A 13,151-nucleotide genomic window follows, 5' to 3' on the forward strand; every position below is an offset into this window, starting at 1 on the left:
ATAACTACTCTATTACTTTGATTATTGTGTTTCTTTTTAAGAGTTAATTTATATAAGAAAAAAATCAACAGACCCCTCGAATGTTTTTTTTTTTACAGTTTTTTTTGGTCGAACAGATCAATAATTAATTTGTCATAAATCTAAACTCTATTTAAGAATCTTAAATATTTTTGCTCAAAATTATTTGTTTCTTAGAACTGTACAAGTTTAAGTTAATCGATTCAACAGTTTTAAAAACTTATAATAATTTGTATGGAATAAATTTCTTTTGATAGTTAGAATAACTTAATTACATTAAGACATAATTATTATGTAATACATCACTTAGTCATCATTAAAACATATTAAGAAGTAACATATTTAGCTACTCAACCAAAATCTTGATTATCACAAAAATCAAATATAAATCACCTTTACCATATTAAAGTGAAATGGTGAATTGAAATTATAGACTAGAGTAAAAGTGAATTGGGAAAATTGGGTGGATGTTTTCTTCGTTGCTGTGGGCTTTGGTCCAGCCCATTAAGAGTTGGTAGAAGTTGGTAGGATTCCTCTTGGTTACCTAGCGGGATTGAAAAGAAAAAGATAAATGGCACTATTTAACAAGTGTAATAACATATGCCATGCACGTGACTAGATTGAAATTATAATTTTAATCTGTTGTGTTAAAATTAATTTCAATTATAATAATTTAATTAATAAAAAAATAACTTGTATGCATTGTTTTTCTTTTCTTAATATAGTGTTAATTGTATTAACTATAAAATAGTTATTTAGTCTATTTTTTTCAATAAATCAGACATATATACTCAATATGACCATAAATAATCTAGTAATACTAAAATTCACCAACAAAGTTTTATATGTTGCTTTACTGTGAAGTAAGAACATATTAAAATCAGCTCAAAATGAAAAACAAATTAATAGAGAATCCTAATGCAGAAAATTCTGTAATAAACAATAAATAATTTAGACCTATTGAATAACAATTCAATGCTATCCTTTGATACCTGTAAAATATATACCTGAAACAACACTGTATCAATGTTAGTATATAAAATTATATGATTAACGTAATTATAAAATTGTTTATCAGGAGAATAAAATAATACAAATTTTTATGATAATTTTAATATTCTCAAACTATTAATGTATAATAAGAATTCATCCATTAGTTCCTATAATTTCTAAATTTTTTTAATTAATAGTAATTAATTTTAATAAATAAATAGATTTAGTAAGACATTTTGTTATTACCTTTTCATTATAGGCTCTCAAAAACTTATCTATATACTACATTCATCGTGTAGTTATCTTCCAAGTGCCCATGATCTTGCAATCTTTACTCGTTATCCTCGATAACGCAACATACAATTGACCATGGGTGAAAACTGGCCTTGGAAGGTAAATTCCAACTTTCGATAGAGTTTGTCCCAGGGACTTATCTATTGTCATTGCAAATGACATGATAATTGGGAATTGTCTTCTTTGAAACCTGACCGGCAATGTTTCATTATTTGGAATTAGATTCTGTCTTGGGATAAGAACAATACTTCCAGCTTTGTTACTAGTTAAAATCTTGCATTCTATCGCATGATTTCCCATTCTTCTAACTTGCATCCTCGTTCCATTGCTCAAACCATTAGTTTGGTCTATATTCCACAGCAACATAACAGGAGTGCCAACCTTCAGAACCAACTTGTGTGGTGGTAGACCTGAACAATTTATTCCATTTATAATCTCCGGTAAGAAAGCATCTAACTCAAATTCCATATTTTCCTCCTCAGCACACACAGAGTATGAACTTAAGTAGACTCTTTCTTGTCCAGATAACCCTGCAGTCATCTTCTTGTTGACATCAGTGACACGATTCAGAGTTGGTGCAAGAATTACTCTATCCTTGAAATAATTTTCAAGGATAAGTTGGATAACATATCTGGATACATGAAATCAATGAGGTCATCCAAAGCTGTCTCAGAGTTCTTAACCAAAATGTCAGATGGTATATGAACGATCGATTCACCATCTGTTGTATCACCAGCCAAACCATCACCAATTTTGAGTAGCCATTCTGCAAAAATTTTGAGTTCTTGTATGTTGTTGTTTTCACCTAGTGACAATCTCATGTATTTTGTAAGCTTCAAAACCTTACAGTTATGCCACAAATATGAAGAATTAATAGAAGATTGAATTATATCTTGCCTTGAGTCTCTGGGAATCACAGGTAAAATTTGTCTAAAATCTCCTCAAAGAACAACAACTTTACCTCCAAATGGCAAATGAGCATTATACGATTCTGAGCACCTTAAGATCTCTGAGGCATTTGTCTAAAGCTTCATAACAATACTTACTTATCATTGGAGCTTCATTCCATATGATTAATTTGGCCTTGGATATCAACCTTACAAGAGGACTTCCCTGTTTAATGCTACACAAAGAATCTTCATTTATGGTCAAAGGAATTTTAAACCTTGAATGTGCAGTTCTTCCATTAGGTAACAGAAGTGCAGCAATCCCACTCGAAGCAACATTTAAAACTATACCTCCTTTAGACCTAATTGAGCATGATATAGTTGACCATAAGAATGTTTTTCCACAACCACCTTGACCGTATAAGAAGATTAGTTATACTTACATCCAATAATCGTTCCAAAGAATGTTCCTTTCTTCAATTCCTTAATTAATTTATCAACCTTTAACTTGAATATTCTACATAAGATGTCTGGTCTATCCTCTGCATGGAGTCCTTGGGGTGTTACCTCTCTTTTTATCTCATTCCATTCTGGATTACATGTCATAGTGATAAAGTCACTTGGATATCCAGCTATTTACATATTGTAAAAGCATCTTTGCAATTGTTGAACATGTACCTTGGACTACCAGTAAAGCTCTTTGGGAGAATAATTCTTTGTCCAGTGTTAATGGCATTAGTTTCACCACGAACCATACACTCATGCAATTGTTTGAACTTGCCTAGCCTCAAGTTTGGTTGTTTCAATCGTAAGTATAAAAGCCGTTCTGACTCAACCATAGTGTAGGCATCTACTATGAATTGTTGCAGTAATCTTCTTGACCGCAAAAGGATCTGAGACTCGTTAGTCCTTCTTTGAAATCTGTATGCAAAGAAGTCTTTCATGCTTATTGTTGTTCTTTTCTCAGTTTTTCTGACATTTGGTCGAGAAGAAGTAGCTATATGTAATCTGTAACCATCCTCACCGTATGAAAACAACAAAGGATATTGAAGAGCAAGGTACATTGGATGTACTACTTCTATCCTCTGCAAGATTCTTGATTTTGTCTCGATTATTATATCCCTATTAACTCCGCTCTTGTCAATATCTCCAACTATCAGTGCAGCAACTTTAGATGCCGTTGGCAAATTATATGTCCTTGCATCAGTATTTCTTCTGGTTATTAATCGTAACTTAACATCAGCAAAGCCATCAACTTGGTATCTATCCCGTGCTGAACGAAATGCCTTTGCTAGGACATTATTTTCATCCATCATGACTTTCAAGGACGAAACAATTTCAGTTTCCATCAATTCTGCACTGATGTTTGACCTATTAATAAATAAACAATATATGAGAACTTCAATTCATTTGTTAAGCATCGAGAAGATCGCATGAGAATTTAACTCCTCATAATATATTACTATAATTAGCGTTTTAGACAAAGTTAGGAAATAGAAGAATTACACGCGTGAGTCGAACAATTACCTAAATGATTCCATGCGGTTTGTAATCTCATTCTCAGTATCATAAATGTATAGCTGGACAAATTTTGGTTTCTCACTTTTCGGTGGTAGTAAACTGCCAATATGGTGATAATTTTGACCACCAATGCGAAAGATAGGAGGTGCACCACATTTGTTTATCGAATGGTCAACTCTTCCTGCCATAAAAGTGAATGCAAACATTCCGTTGAAAGCCCTTATGTTTTTAAGAAAGTATATGCTTTTTTCGTCCATTCCACTATGTAACTCTTGCAACGTTTGAGGTGGATGCTTCAAGAAAGGAAATTCAACCTTTCCTTCCATACAACATAAAGAAAATATAGGATTGGAGCTACCTCTTAACTTTTCCAAGCATTCATCTAGCCACATCAAAGCCTGACAGTATAGACATTGGTATATCGGATCAGTATAAACAATTCATTTCCGCTCTTTGCGACAGACTTTATAACTTGTGAAGCTTGGATCACTGTCTTTCCAATAGCTATCTTACTGTTATTAGCAGTTTTTTCAATAAGAAAATAGCAAAGAAATATTAAAATAGTTAATATTATATAATTTTCACACGTACCTGTTTGATAAATTTTCAAAAGCTGGTACAGTAGTTGACTGAAGATTCGAAGAACACTGATTATCACCACGATGATCATCATGGTTTTTTATACTATCGGTGTTTTTTCCTGAATTAGTTGTTACTATAATTGGTGTTTGAATTACGTTTTCTGGTCCACGTCTTGAGTTTTCATTGGAGAGCAAAGGAATAGGAGACTTTTTATTCACCAAATCTAAAAGTAAGTTAAAAATAAAACAAACGAATATTATCGTAAAAATAGAATTAATAAAAAACAAAAGAGAAAATAGAAGAGTGAACATAAAATAAAGAATTGGATGAGAGCCATCGGGAGACAAAACATATACATAATCAAATTGCCAAATCACCGAATAACCCCTATCCGCTATTATTAATATTGAGTACTTAAATAATTCATTACAAACCATGCAACGTTTTCCACAGAGTGTAGTTTTGTAGTTACTGCGTAAAGTTGTTTAAATTGTGAAATTGATTTCGGAGAAAGTAAATGTTTTTTTTTAATTAAAACTAATTATGTTTATAATTTTTATAAAAGATAAGTTAAAGTTTGTACACGTTAAAAATATAGAAAAAAATACTTGAGACAATTTCATACAAAACACAATTTATTGAAAACATTAAATTTATAAATATTGTAATTTTTCTATATTCTATGAGAATAATCGTCTTGCTAATAAAATGCTGTCCATAGTTCTAGGCAACTTTAATGTAATAATCTTATGGCAAAATTTAAAAAAAATGGGACGTACCTAAGGCACTGACTAACTTAAAGAAGCACCGTTCTTTATTTAACATTAAAGAATCGTTGTGAACAATTTCTAAGTTGAAATTACAATTTACTGACTTTTTTAGGTTACAATCAAATAATTTTCTGTGCTTTAAAATAACATGCCAGATACACAGGCCCGTGTTTTACAGATTCAATAGAATAAAAATGAACTGTTCTAGATTATACCTCTTTTTTCTATGATATATTTCAAATTAGACATATACCATAAGCTTGGTTCGACAATTTTCCTGTACTGGGGAAACAAACCATCTCAATCCATTCCATGAACGATGCATATTCAAACCATAAACAAATCATATCGTTCCATATAATACTACATATTTATTAGGAAATGATGATCTAACAACTGCGAATAGAAAAAATAGTAAAAAGATATATATTAAAAATAGTTTTTTTTTAAAATAAATAACTTTATTACCAATTTACCATTTGATCTAATTATCAAAATAGCATGTTTTATATATTAAAACATATTATATTTATAGCAAGATTCATTTAAAATTAAAAGAGTAGGTCACTAATACTATCTTATGGTTAATTAATACTGAGAAAGTAGGCAGTACTGTATTAATATAGTGTAACCTCGAGTTAAACCTCAAAATAGTCTCTGAGATTGGCGTCATGCACTAAAATCGTCTTTGAGATTCCAATTGCACTAATTAATAATTACGTCTCTGAGATTGAAAAAAATGCACCATATTAGTCCCTGACCTATTTTCCATTAACGACGTGATGACATGGCATGATGAGGTGGACTGTAAATGACATGTCTCACTTCATGATTTGGCCACGTGTAATGGTATGATGATGTGCTGACCAGTGACACGTGGCATGCTGACGTGGATGGTTGTGCCATATGTCACAATGTTATTTGGCCACGTGTCCGTTTGTGCCACGTGTCGCAACAGTATTCATCCACGTGTTATCCATTATGTCATCGTTGTATATGCACCAAATTAGTCCCTCACTTTGCATTAAGTGACTCATTTTAGTCCCTGAAATTGAATGTCGTGCACCAAACTAGTTCCTTCACCAATTTTTTCTCATTTTTTTTAAATTTAAAATTTTAATATCTTGGATACACTAATTTCAATTCTATTTTTTCATATATCGTTTAAATATATGTGCTTTCATAAAAATTTTTAAGATTTTACTTTTTAGTTTTAATTATATATTTTTTTTAAGGGTTAAGTATGGTTTTGGCTCTAAGGTTTTCAGCCAGAATCGAAACCGTCCCCGACGCAATTTTTGATTTAGAATTATCCTTAACATTTTTTTTTGTATTAAAATCGTTCTTTTAAATAAAATTTTTAATTTAATTCCTAAACTACCCCTATTTTAATAAAAAAAATAAAATTAAAAAAAACGCGTTTTAGGGGAGGGGGCAAAGGAAACGCGTTGGGGGTAGGGGGTAGGGGGAAAGAAAACGCGGGAGGGAGGGGAGGAGTCCATCGCCATAGCCGCCGCCACCATCCGACACCTGCATCACGAGCCGCCGCCAGTCCGCCCACGAGCCGTCGCCGAAACCACGACCAGAGGAAGGCGTCGCCGCCTTCCCTTCATGTATCTTTCTGCCCCCACCGTGGAGTGCGTCGTCGGGAAGATCTATCCAGTCGTGGAGTGTGTCGCCGCCGTTCATGCATGCTCTTGCCACCGCCGATCTACCCAGCCGCCGTTGCTCCGTCGCCCACGAACTGCCGGTGGTCCTGCTTCGCCTTCTGCATCTGCTTCTTTGTGCTTTGAATTTTTGATTTGGCTTTGTGCTTCTCTGTTGATTTGACTTTGTGCTTGAATTTGTTGATTTGGCTTTGTGTTGATTTATTGATTTGTTACTTTCTGTTTCTGCTTGTGTTAAATTTGTGTTGATTTGTTAATTTTCTGCTTTTCTGTTGATGCTGTTATTCTTGGAGGTGGAGGTGGAGGTGGAGGTGGAGGTGGGGAAAGGGGAGACAGGGAGGGGGAGGGGACGCGGGGTGGGGGTGGGGGTGGGGTAAAGGGGAGGCAGGGAGGGGAGGGGGAAGGGAAAAGGGGGAGGGACGGCGGCAGCGTTGGTGGTGGTGTTGGTGGTGGTGGTGGTGCTAGTGGTGGTGTTGGTGGTGGCGTTGGTGGAGGTTGTGGCAGTGGTGTTGGTGTTAGTGGTGGTGGTGGTAGATGAGGTAATTGTGTTGGTAGTGATGATGGTATTTTTGTCCAAAAGAAATAAAAAGGACGATTTTAATACGTAAAAAAACGTTAAGGACGATTCTAAATCGAAAATTAGATGAGGGACGATTTCGATTCTGGCGCTAAACTTTTGGGACCAAAACCATACTTACCCCTTTTTTTTAATAATTTAACATTGGTAAATTTTGTAATATATAAGTATGTTATTATAAAAAAATAATTATATGATTGATTAGACACATTTTTTTCATAAAAAAATATGTGTTTTTAACAATAAATTAATAATTAAAATAAACATTTTTTTTCTTATGAAATACATGTTTTCGTTATGTGTAAATGAGCTAGATTGAAGACACTTCAAGTACCCTCACTACCATCTTTGACCTCTGCAGTCTAGACAAAAGAGGTCGGAGATGGTAATGAGCGAAGCTTGAAATGCCTTCACGTCAACTCCAAGACGGCGGTTATTAGGGGTATCTGCAAGAATTTTTTTTTTTTATAAAAGTACTGAAAGAGGTCGGAGATGGTAGTGAAGGTGCTTGAAAAGCCTTCACGTCAACTCTAAGTTGGCGGTTAGGGTATTCGCAAGAGAAAAATATTTTATAAAAACACTTTTATTTGAAGAACATGTGAAAAAATAGAATTGAAATTAATTCATTAAAAAATATTGAGAATTTTGAATTTATAGAAAAAAATGAGAAAAAATTAGTGAAGGGACTAGTTTGGTGCACGACATTCAATTTCAGGGACTAAAATGAGTCACTTAATGCAAAGTGAGGGACTAATTTGGTGCATATACAACGATGACATAATGGATGACACGTGGACGAATACTGTTGCGACACGTGGCACAAACGGACACGTGGCCAAATAACATTGTGACACGTGGCACAACCATCCACGTCAGCATGCCACGTGTCACTGGTCAGCACATCATCATACCATTACACGTGGTCAAATCATGAAGTGACATGTGTCATTTACAGTCCACATCATCATACCATATCATTACGTCGTTAATGTAAAATAGGTCAAGGACTAATATAGTGCACTTTTTTCAATTTCAGAAACGTAATTAGTACAATTGAAATCTCAGAACGATTTTAGTGCACAACGCCGATTTCAGAAACCATTTTAGGATTTAACTCGTGTAACCTCGTTTGTTTGGTTACAATAATTAGTTGGACGGCACATGACATGGTGCCTGAGACTGAGAGTAATAACGTGCGGGCGGATGGGCCCACTTTTCATGTATCTAAGCACCTAACATCGACGATTTGAATAATAAGCAGCACAATTAGCCAAATTCATTTCATTTAATTTAATGCTACAAAGTGTGAGTCTAATTAAGAGCTGAGACGCTGAACTCTGTTTGAGCAATCAGGCTTCTCAAATCATGTGTGGATAGAAGAGGTCAGTGAGGAAATTTGTACTTCAGCCTATTTAGGCATATTGGGTATATAAAATCAGACTAACAGAGATTTGATAAACAACACATTAATAAATAACTGCAATAATTTTGTGGTGATTTAGTAATAATACAGATGATAATAACAGAGATGGTGATACAAATCACATCTGAATAATTTTTTAATTTTATAAATGGTAGAAACACTAATAATGAAACACACTCCAAATAAGGATAAGTTAATTAACTTACTTGTAACATCTGTTAATGAAATCCTTGTGCTAGCCGAACCGGACCTCATTGCATGCATTAAATTTTGGTTGTTCTCATTTTGTGTGCATATTAATTTATTAAGGAAAAGTATACGTAATTAACAACATTTTTGAATAATATGTGAACAATGTGAATTAATAGGATTAAAAGAGTAAATTAATCTTAAATTTAATTAGTAGCATTAAATTAGGGTGTAGTGTATTTTTATTTGATTGGTAGTTGTTCATATTGTTCAAAATGGTCATTGTTTACCTAACACTCCCCATTTATTAATCAAGAGAACTTGATTATATGAGCTGCTACCGGCCGCAAAATTCTCTTTGACAATATTTCTTCTCTTTCCTCCATTGTAGGTGTCTTGAAATCATAGTTGTAAGAACCGGACCGGACCGGTCGGTTCGACTGAAAAACCGGTGAACCGGACTCATAACCGATCTGGTTGAGTGATGTAACCGGATAAGGAAAAGAACCGTTTTGGGCCGGTTTGAACCGGCCGGTTTTAATAAAAACCGGAAAATCGGCGGTTTTTGGTTAACCGACCGGTTCGGAAATGTTTTTTTTTTTTTTTAATTCCTTGTCCAAAACGACGTCGTTTTTGTTTATTTAAAAAAAAAAAAAAAAAAAGCTCTACGGGTACCCCAGCCCCAAACCCCACCCCCAGTTTTCCACTTTCCACATTTCTGATTCCCCCCAACCCTAACGGCGCCTAACCCTCTCCGCCTCACCTCACTCTTTTACGGTGTCACCCAGCCGCCAGCCGCCAGCCGCCTGCCACCCGCCGTCATCCTCTTCGTCTCACCGCCGGCCTGATCTCTGAAGGAACTAAGGAAGCAGGAACAGCCGAACAGAACAGACCCGCGGGTGTCCATCATCGCCGTCGTCGTTGCCCCGCCGTCGCCGTCGCCCTTGCTGCGCCGTCGAACTCGCCCTTGCTTCGCTCTTCTGCTCTGTCAAACAGGTTAGCTCCAGTTCTCCTCTGTACTCTGCTCTGTTCTGCACTTCTTGCTGTTACAGTGTTATGAATATGCTTGTTGAAATTTCTGGGATAAATATGCTTGTTGAAAGCTTGAATCTATGAAATATGAATTATGTTGTTTGTTGATTTGTTCTGTGTTTTACCGTAAGACACAACAAAAATTTGCCCAAACCCGTTTGTGAGGAAACATGGCATGATGAAACATTTTGTGAGCTGTATAAAAACCAAGTGGTACGAATAATTAAGAGCTATCGAAAAACATGAACGTTTCTTTCTCCAACCACTTTTATTATTGTCAAAAGCAATGTGGAAATTTTGGCACGAGAGTTTCTGAGAAGGTGCATTGGAGTTGCACTATAAATAAATTCATGTTAGCATCGCCAACTGCAGTACCAAACACCAAAACATTTCCACAAAGCATTTTCATAGCTTGAGCTACTTACTTGTCCTTATTTGAAAGCACATTTACTATAATAATTGTATTCTTCTCATAGTGTTAAGAGTCATTGTCTGCAATGAAGGTTCAACCAGTCTTGTTGTTATTGGTGATATCAATCACCCTTTGCACACTTTTACATGCTTGTTAAAAACTTGAAAATTTGTTGTTTTGTTTATTTGTTCTGGAAATATGAAATATGAATATGCTTGTCTTGCTGAATAGGAAATTTAACTATTTAAGATTGTTTATTGACTAATGCTTGTCTAGGTCTCTAGGATGAATATGCTTGTGCTGTGAATTTAACTATTTAAGCCTTTAAGGTTGCTGTCAGATGGAGCTAATAATTCTGTGAAAAATGCAAATCAAAATGAAACCAATCAGGATGTAGCTTCACATTTGTCAAATGAAGAGCAACTTGCCGACTTCGAAATCACTCCTTGGATTTAGTTTATGAATTGTTATCCATATTGTGTTTAATTAAGATACTAATGTACTAGTAGTAACTACTTTCATGTTTATCTTTGTATTAGTTATATTTAGACTTTGAAACTTGGTTGTTTTTAAAATGTTGGTGAAGAACTAACGATATGTATTTTGAATTTATTAATTTTATGACTATTTTTAGTATTTTATATTTTTTATTTATGTGAAATCGGTTTTACCGGTTCAACTAGCGATTTATCGGTTGAATCAATAAACCAGTGAACCAGTGACCTGACCGGTTCGATTACCGGTCCGATTCTTACAACTATGCTTGAAATAATTAGTGTTTTAAAAGAATGTAGTATTATGAAACAGAAAGAAAATATTCCATGAAAAAATTGGAATGATATAATTATAATTGGTGATTACCTTGAGGTGCATTTCGTAAACAAAGACTTGTTCTTTTTCTTCTTTTTTGACCGTCCAAAATTATTCTACGCCTAATCCTTGCAAGTCTTGAACTTATCCTTGAATTTTCACTGTCCATTGACAAGAGATTAAAATAACATACTAAAATTAAGATAATTCAAATTCTGAATTGTTATATATGCAGAATATATTAGAAGTATTTGAAAACCGAAGAAAATGAATTAGCGGGAATGTGAAAAATATTTTATTAAGGTAAAATAAAAAATTAAATCTCTACAATTAATTCTCGATATTTAGAGTAGGATAATTACGTTTGGAATGTTCCATGCTTTTATGCTTTCTATTCTCTTTTTTTTTTTTTTTTTTTTTTTTGCGATACCTTCTCTAAATAAAATTACATTTGCAACCTTAGATCAAGAAAACTTATAGGAGAGCTAAGTTTGGAATATAATAATTAATGCTTCATATGATAAGAAAACAATGATTTCCAATTCATTGATATATACATACATGGAAATATATAATAGTGAACTATCCGAGAAAAGTTCAAAGAAGAGATATACAAAATATACATGACATTATTGCTATACAGAGAATAGGCATTAAAAGATATACTCCTGTAATAAAATATTAAACCATGAGCAACTATATTTATAAATTAAAATTATTGATACACTACATGTATTATATTATTATAGATGAAATTAAAAAACCTCACTAAGTGTCGGTATACCAATTTGTCACACCGAATCCTAGATCCTATAATCTGAAACATTTAATAGGAGGAAAGAATGAAGGTTAGTTAAATCTCAAGCAAGGCTTGTGCATAAAAAAGCCAGAGGTACACCAATAATCAATGGATTTTGCAGAATGTATAGACCAAAGATGAGGTACTCAAGTAAAGCTTGAATAATCATTTGTTTTTTGGATTGACAAGATTGAAATACAATTAGAGGATAAATTGAAATTATTAGAGGATGCTAATTTAAAAAAAGCAGAATTCCTAACATTAACTTGAGACCTCTTCTGTATGGCGTGATAAAAGTAAATGTTGATGCAGCTCTTTCCAAGGATCAAGGAAGCCAGAAACTTACCCAACAGTGCTCGTGATGCATATATTACAGTATTAGCGGCGAGGATGGAGGTCACGCTGGCTAGTTTCTTACACGTAGGGGACGTCGGAACCGATATGGAGGTTGCAAGGAGCAGCAGCGCAGATAAACAACGGCACCGCCATGGCGAGCTCTGGAAGTAGAAGGTCGCGGTTGAGTCGGGGGAACAGCAGCCCTTCAACGCCAATGAAGAGGCATGTAAGGGAAGTAGCATGGGTAAGGGACTCTTGCTTGCTCGGTTGGGTTATAGATTATATTTGAATTGTGTCCTTGTAGCTCACGTTATAGGCATTGTTTAATATTATTTTTAATATATTTTCTTTAAGTTTTGATTTTTTATTAGTTTCTTTTGGTAATAGTACAGATTTTTTTTATGTTTATTGATGTATATTATTGTATTTGTGAATAGATTTTTTAGCACTCATTTTTTATATAATTTTTTAAAATTATTTTTATTCATACATATTTCTGTTAGAACCTTATTTTTTTTATTTACCTTTGTAGATTTTTTATTGTGTGTTAAAAAATTAGTATATATCTTATATAATAATGTTAAATTTATATTATAAATTTTTTAAGAAATATATAATTAAATTTAAGAAGAGAGTACTACAAAAGAGTACCAAAAAACTCTTAACAAAAAGATCACTAAAATTCAAGACATATATTTAAATTCCTTTAAAAAAAACTACAGTCAAAAAGTTTTAAAAGATCATAATTTTGAATGATTCAAATTTATGTTTTGTAGTCATTTTTGTCTAGACAAAATCTTAAATAATATAATCCAAAATGAAGGTAATCAGAAATTATTGT

The 13,151-nt window shown here is 33.7% G+C and overlaps 1 protein-coding gene, 1 long non-coding RNA gene and 1 pseudogene across 2 annotated transcripts; all 3 read right to left on the reverse strand.

Moving 5' to 3' along the window:
* Positions 1-501: 501 nt before the first annotated feature.
* Positions 502-1,313, reverse strand: LOC148550297 (uncharacterized). The gene is made up of 3 exons (XR_015892083.1): positions 1,258-1,313; positions 976-1,036; positions 502-562 (listed from the first exon to the last, which is right to left on the reverse strand). It is a non-coding gene; the product is annotated as an uncharacterized LOC148550297 (long non-coding RNA).
* A 128-nt stretch (positions 1,314-1,441) lies between these two features.
* On the reverse strand, positions 1,442-3,541 carry LOC148550298 (uncharacterized; annotated as a pseudogene).
* Positions 3,542-9,802: 6,261 nt separating this feature from the next.
* On the reverse strand, positions 9,803-12,341 carry LOC110264974 (uncharacterized). The gene is made up of 4 exons (XM_088492947.1): positions 12,321-12,341; positions 11,940-11,992; positions 11,227-11,336; positions 9,803-9,964 (listed from the first exon to the last, which is right to left on the reverse strand). Exons 1-4 carry the CDS (start codon positions 12,339-12,341, stop codon positions 9,828-9,830), a joined length of 321 nt encoding a protein of 106 aa, XP_088349073.1. The 3' UTR covers positions 9,803-9,827.
* Between the last annotated feature and the right edge of the window lie 810 nt (positions 12,342-13,151).

The sequence above is a fragment of the Arachis ipaensis genome, chromosome B7 (assembly GCF_059453495.1).
Source record: "Arachis ipaensis isolate K30076 ecotype BB chromosome B7, ASM5945349v1, whole genome shotgun sequence".
Lineage (NCBI taxonomy): Eukaryota > Viridiplantae > Streptophyta > Magnoliopsida > Fabales > Fabaceae > Arachis > Arachis ipaensis.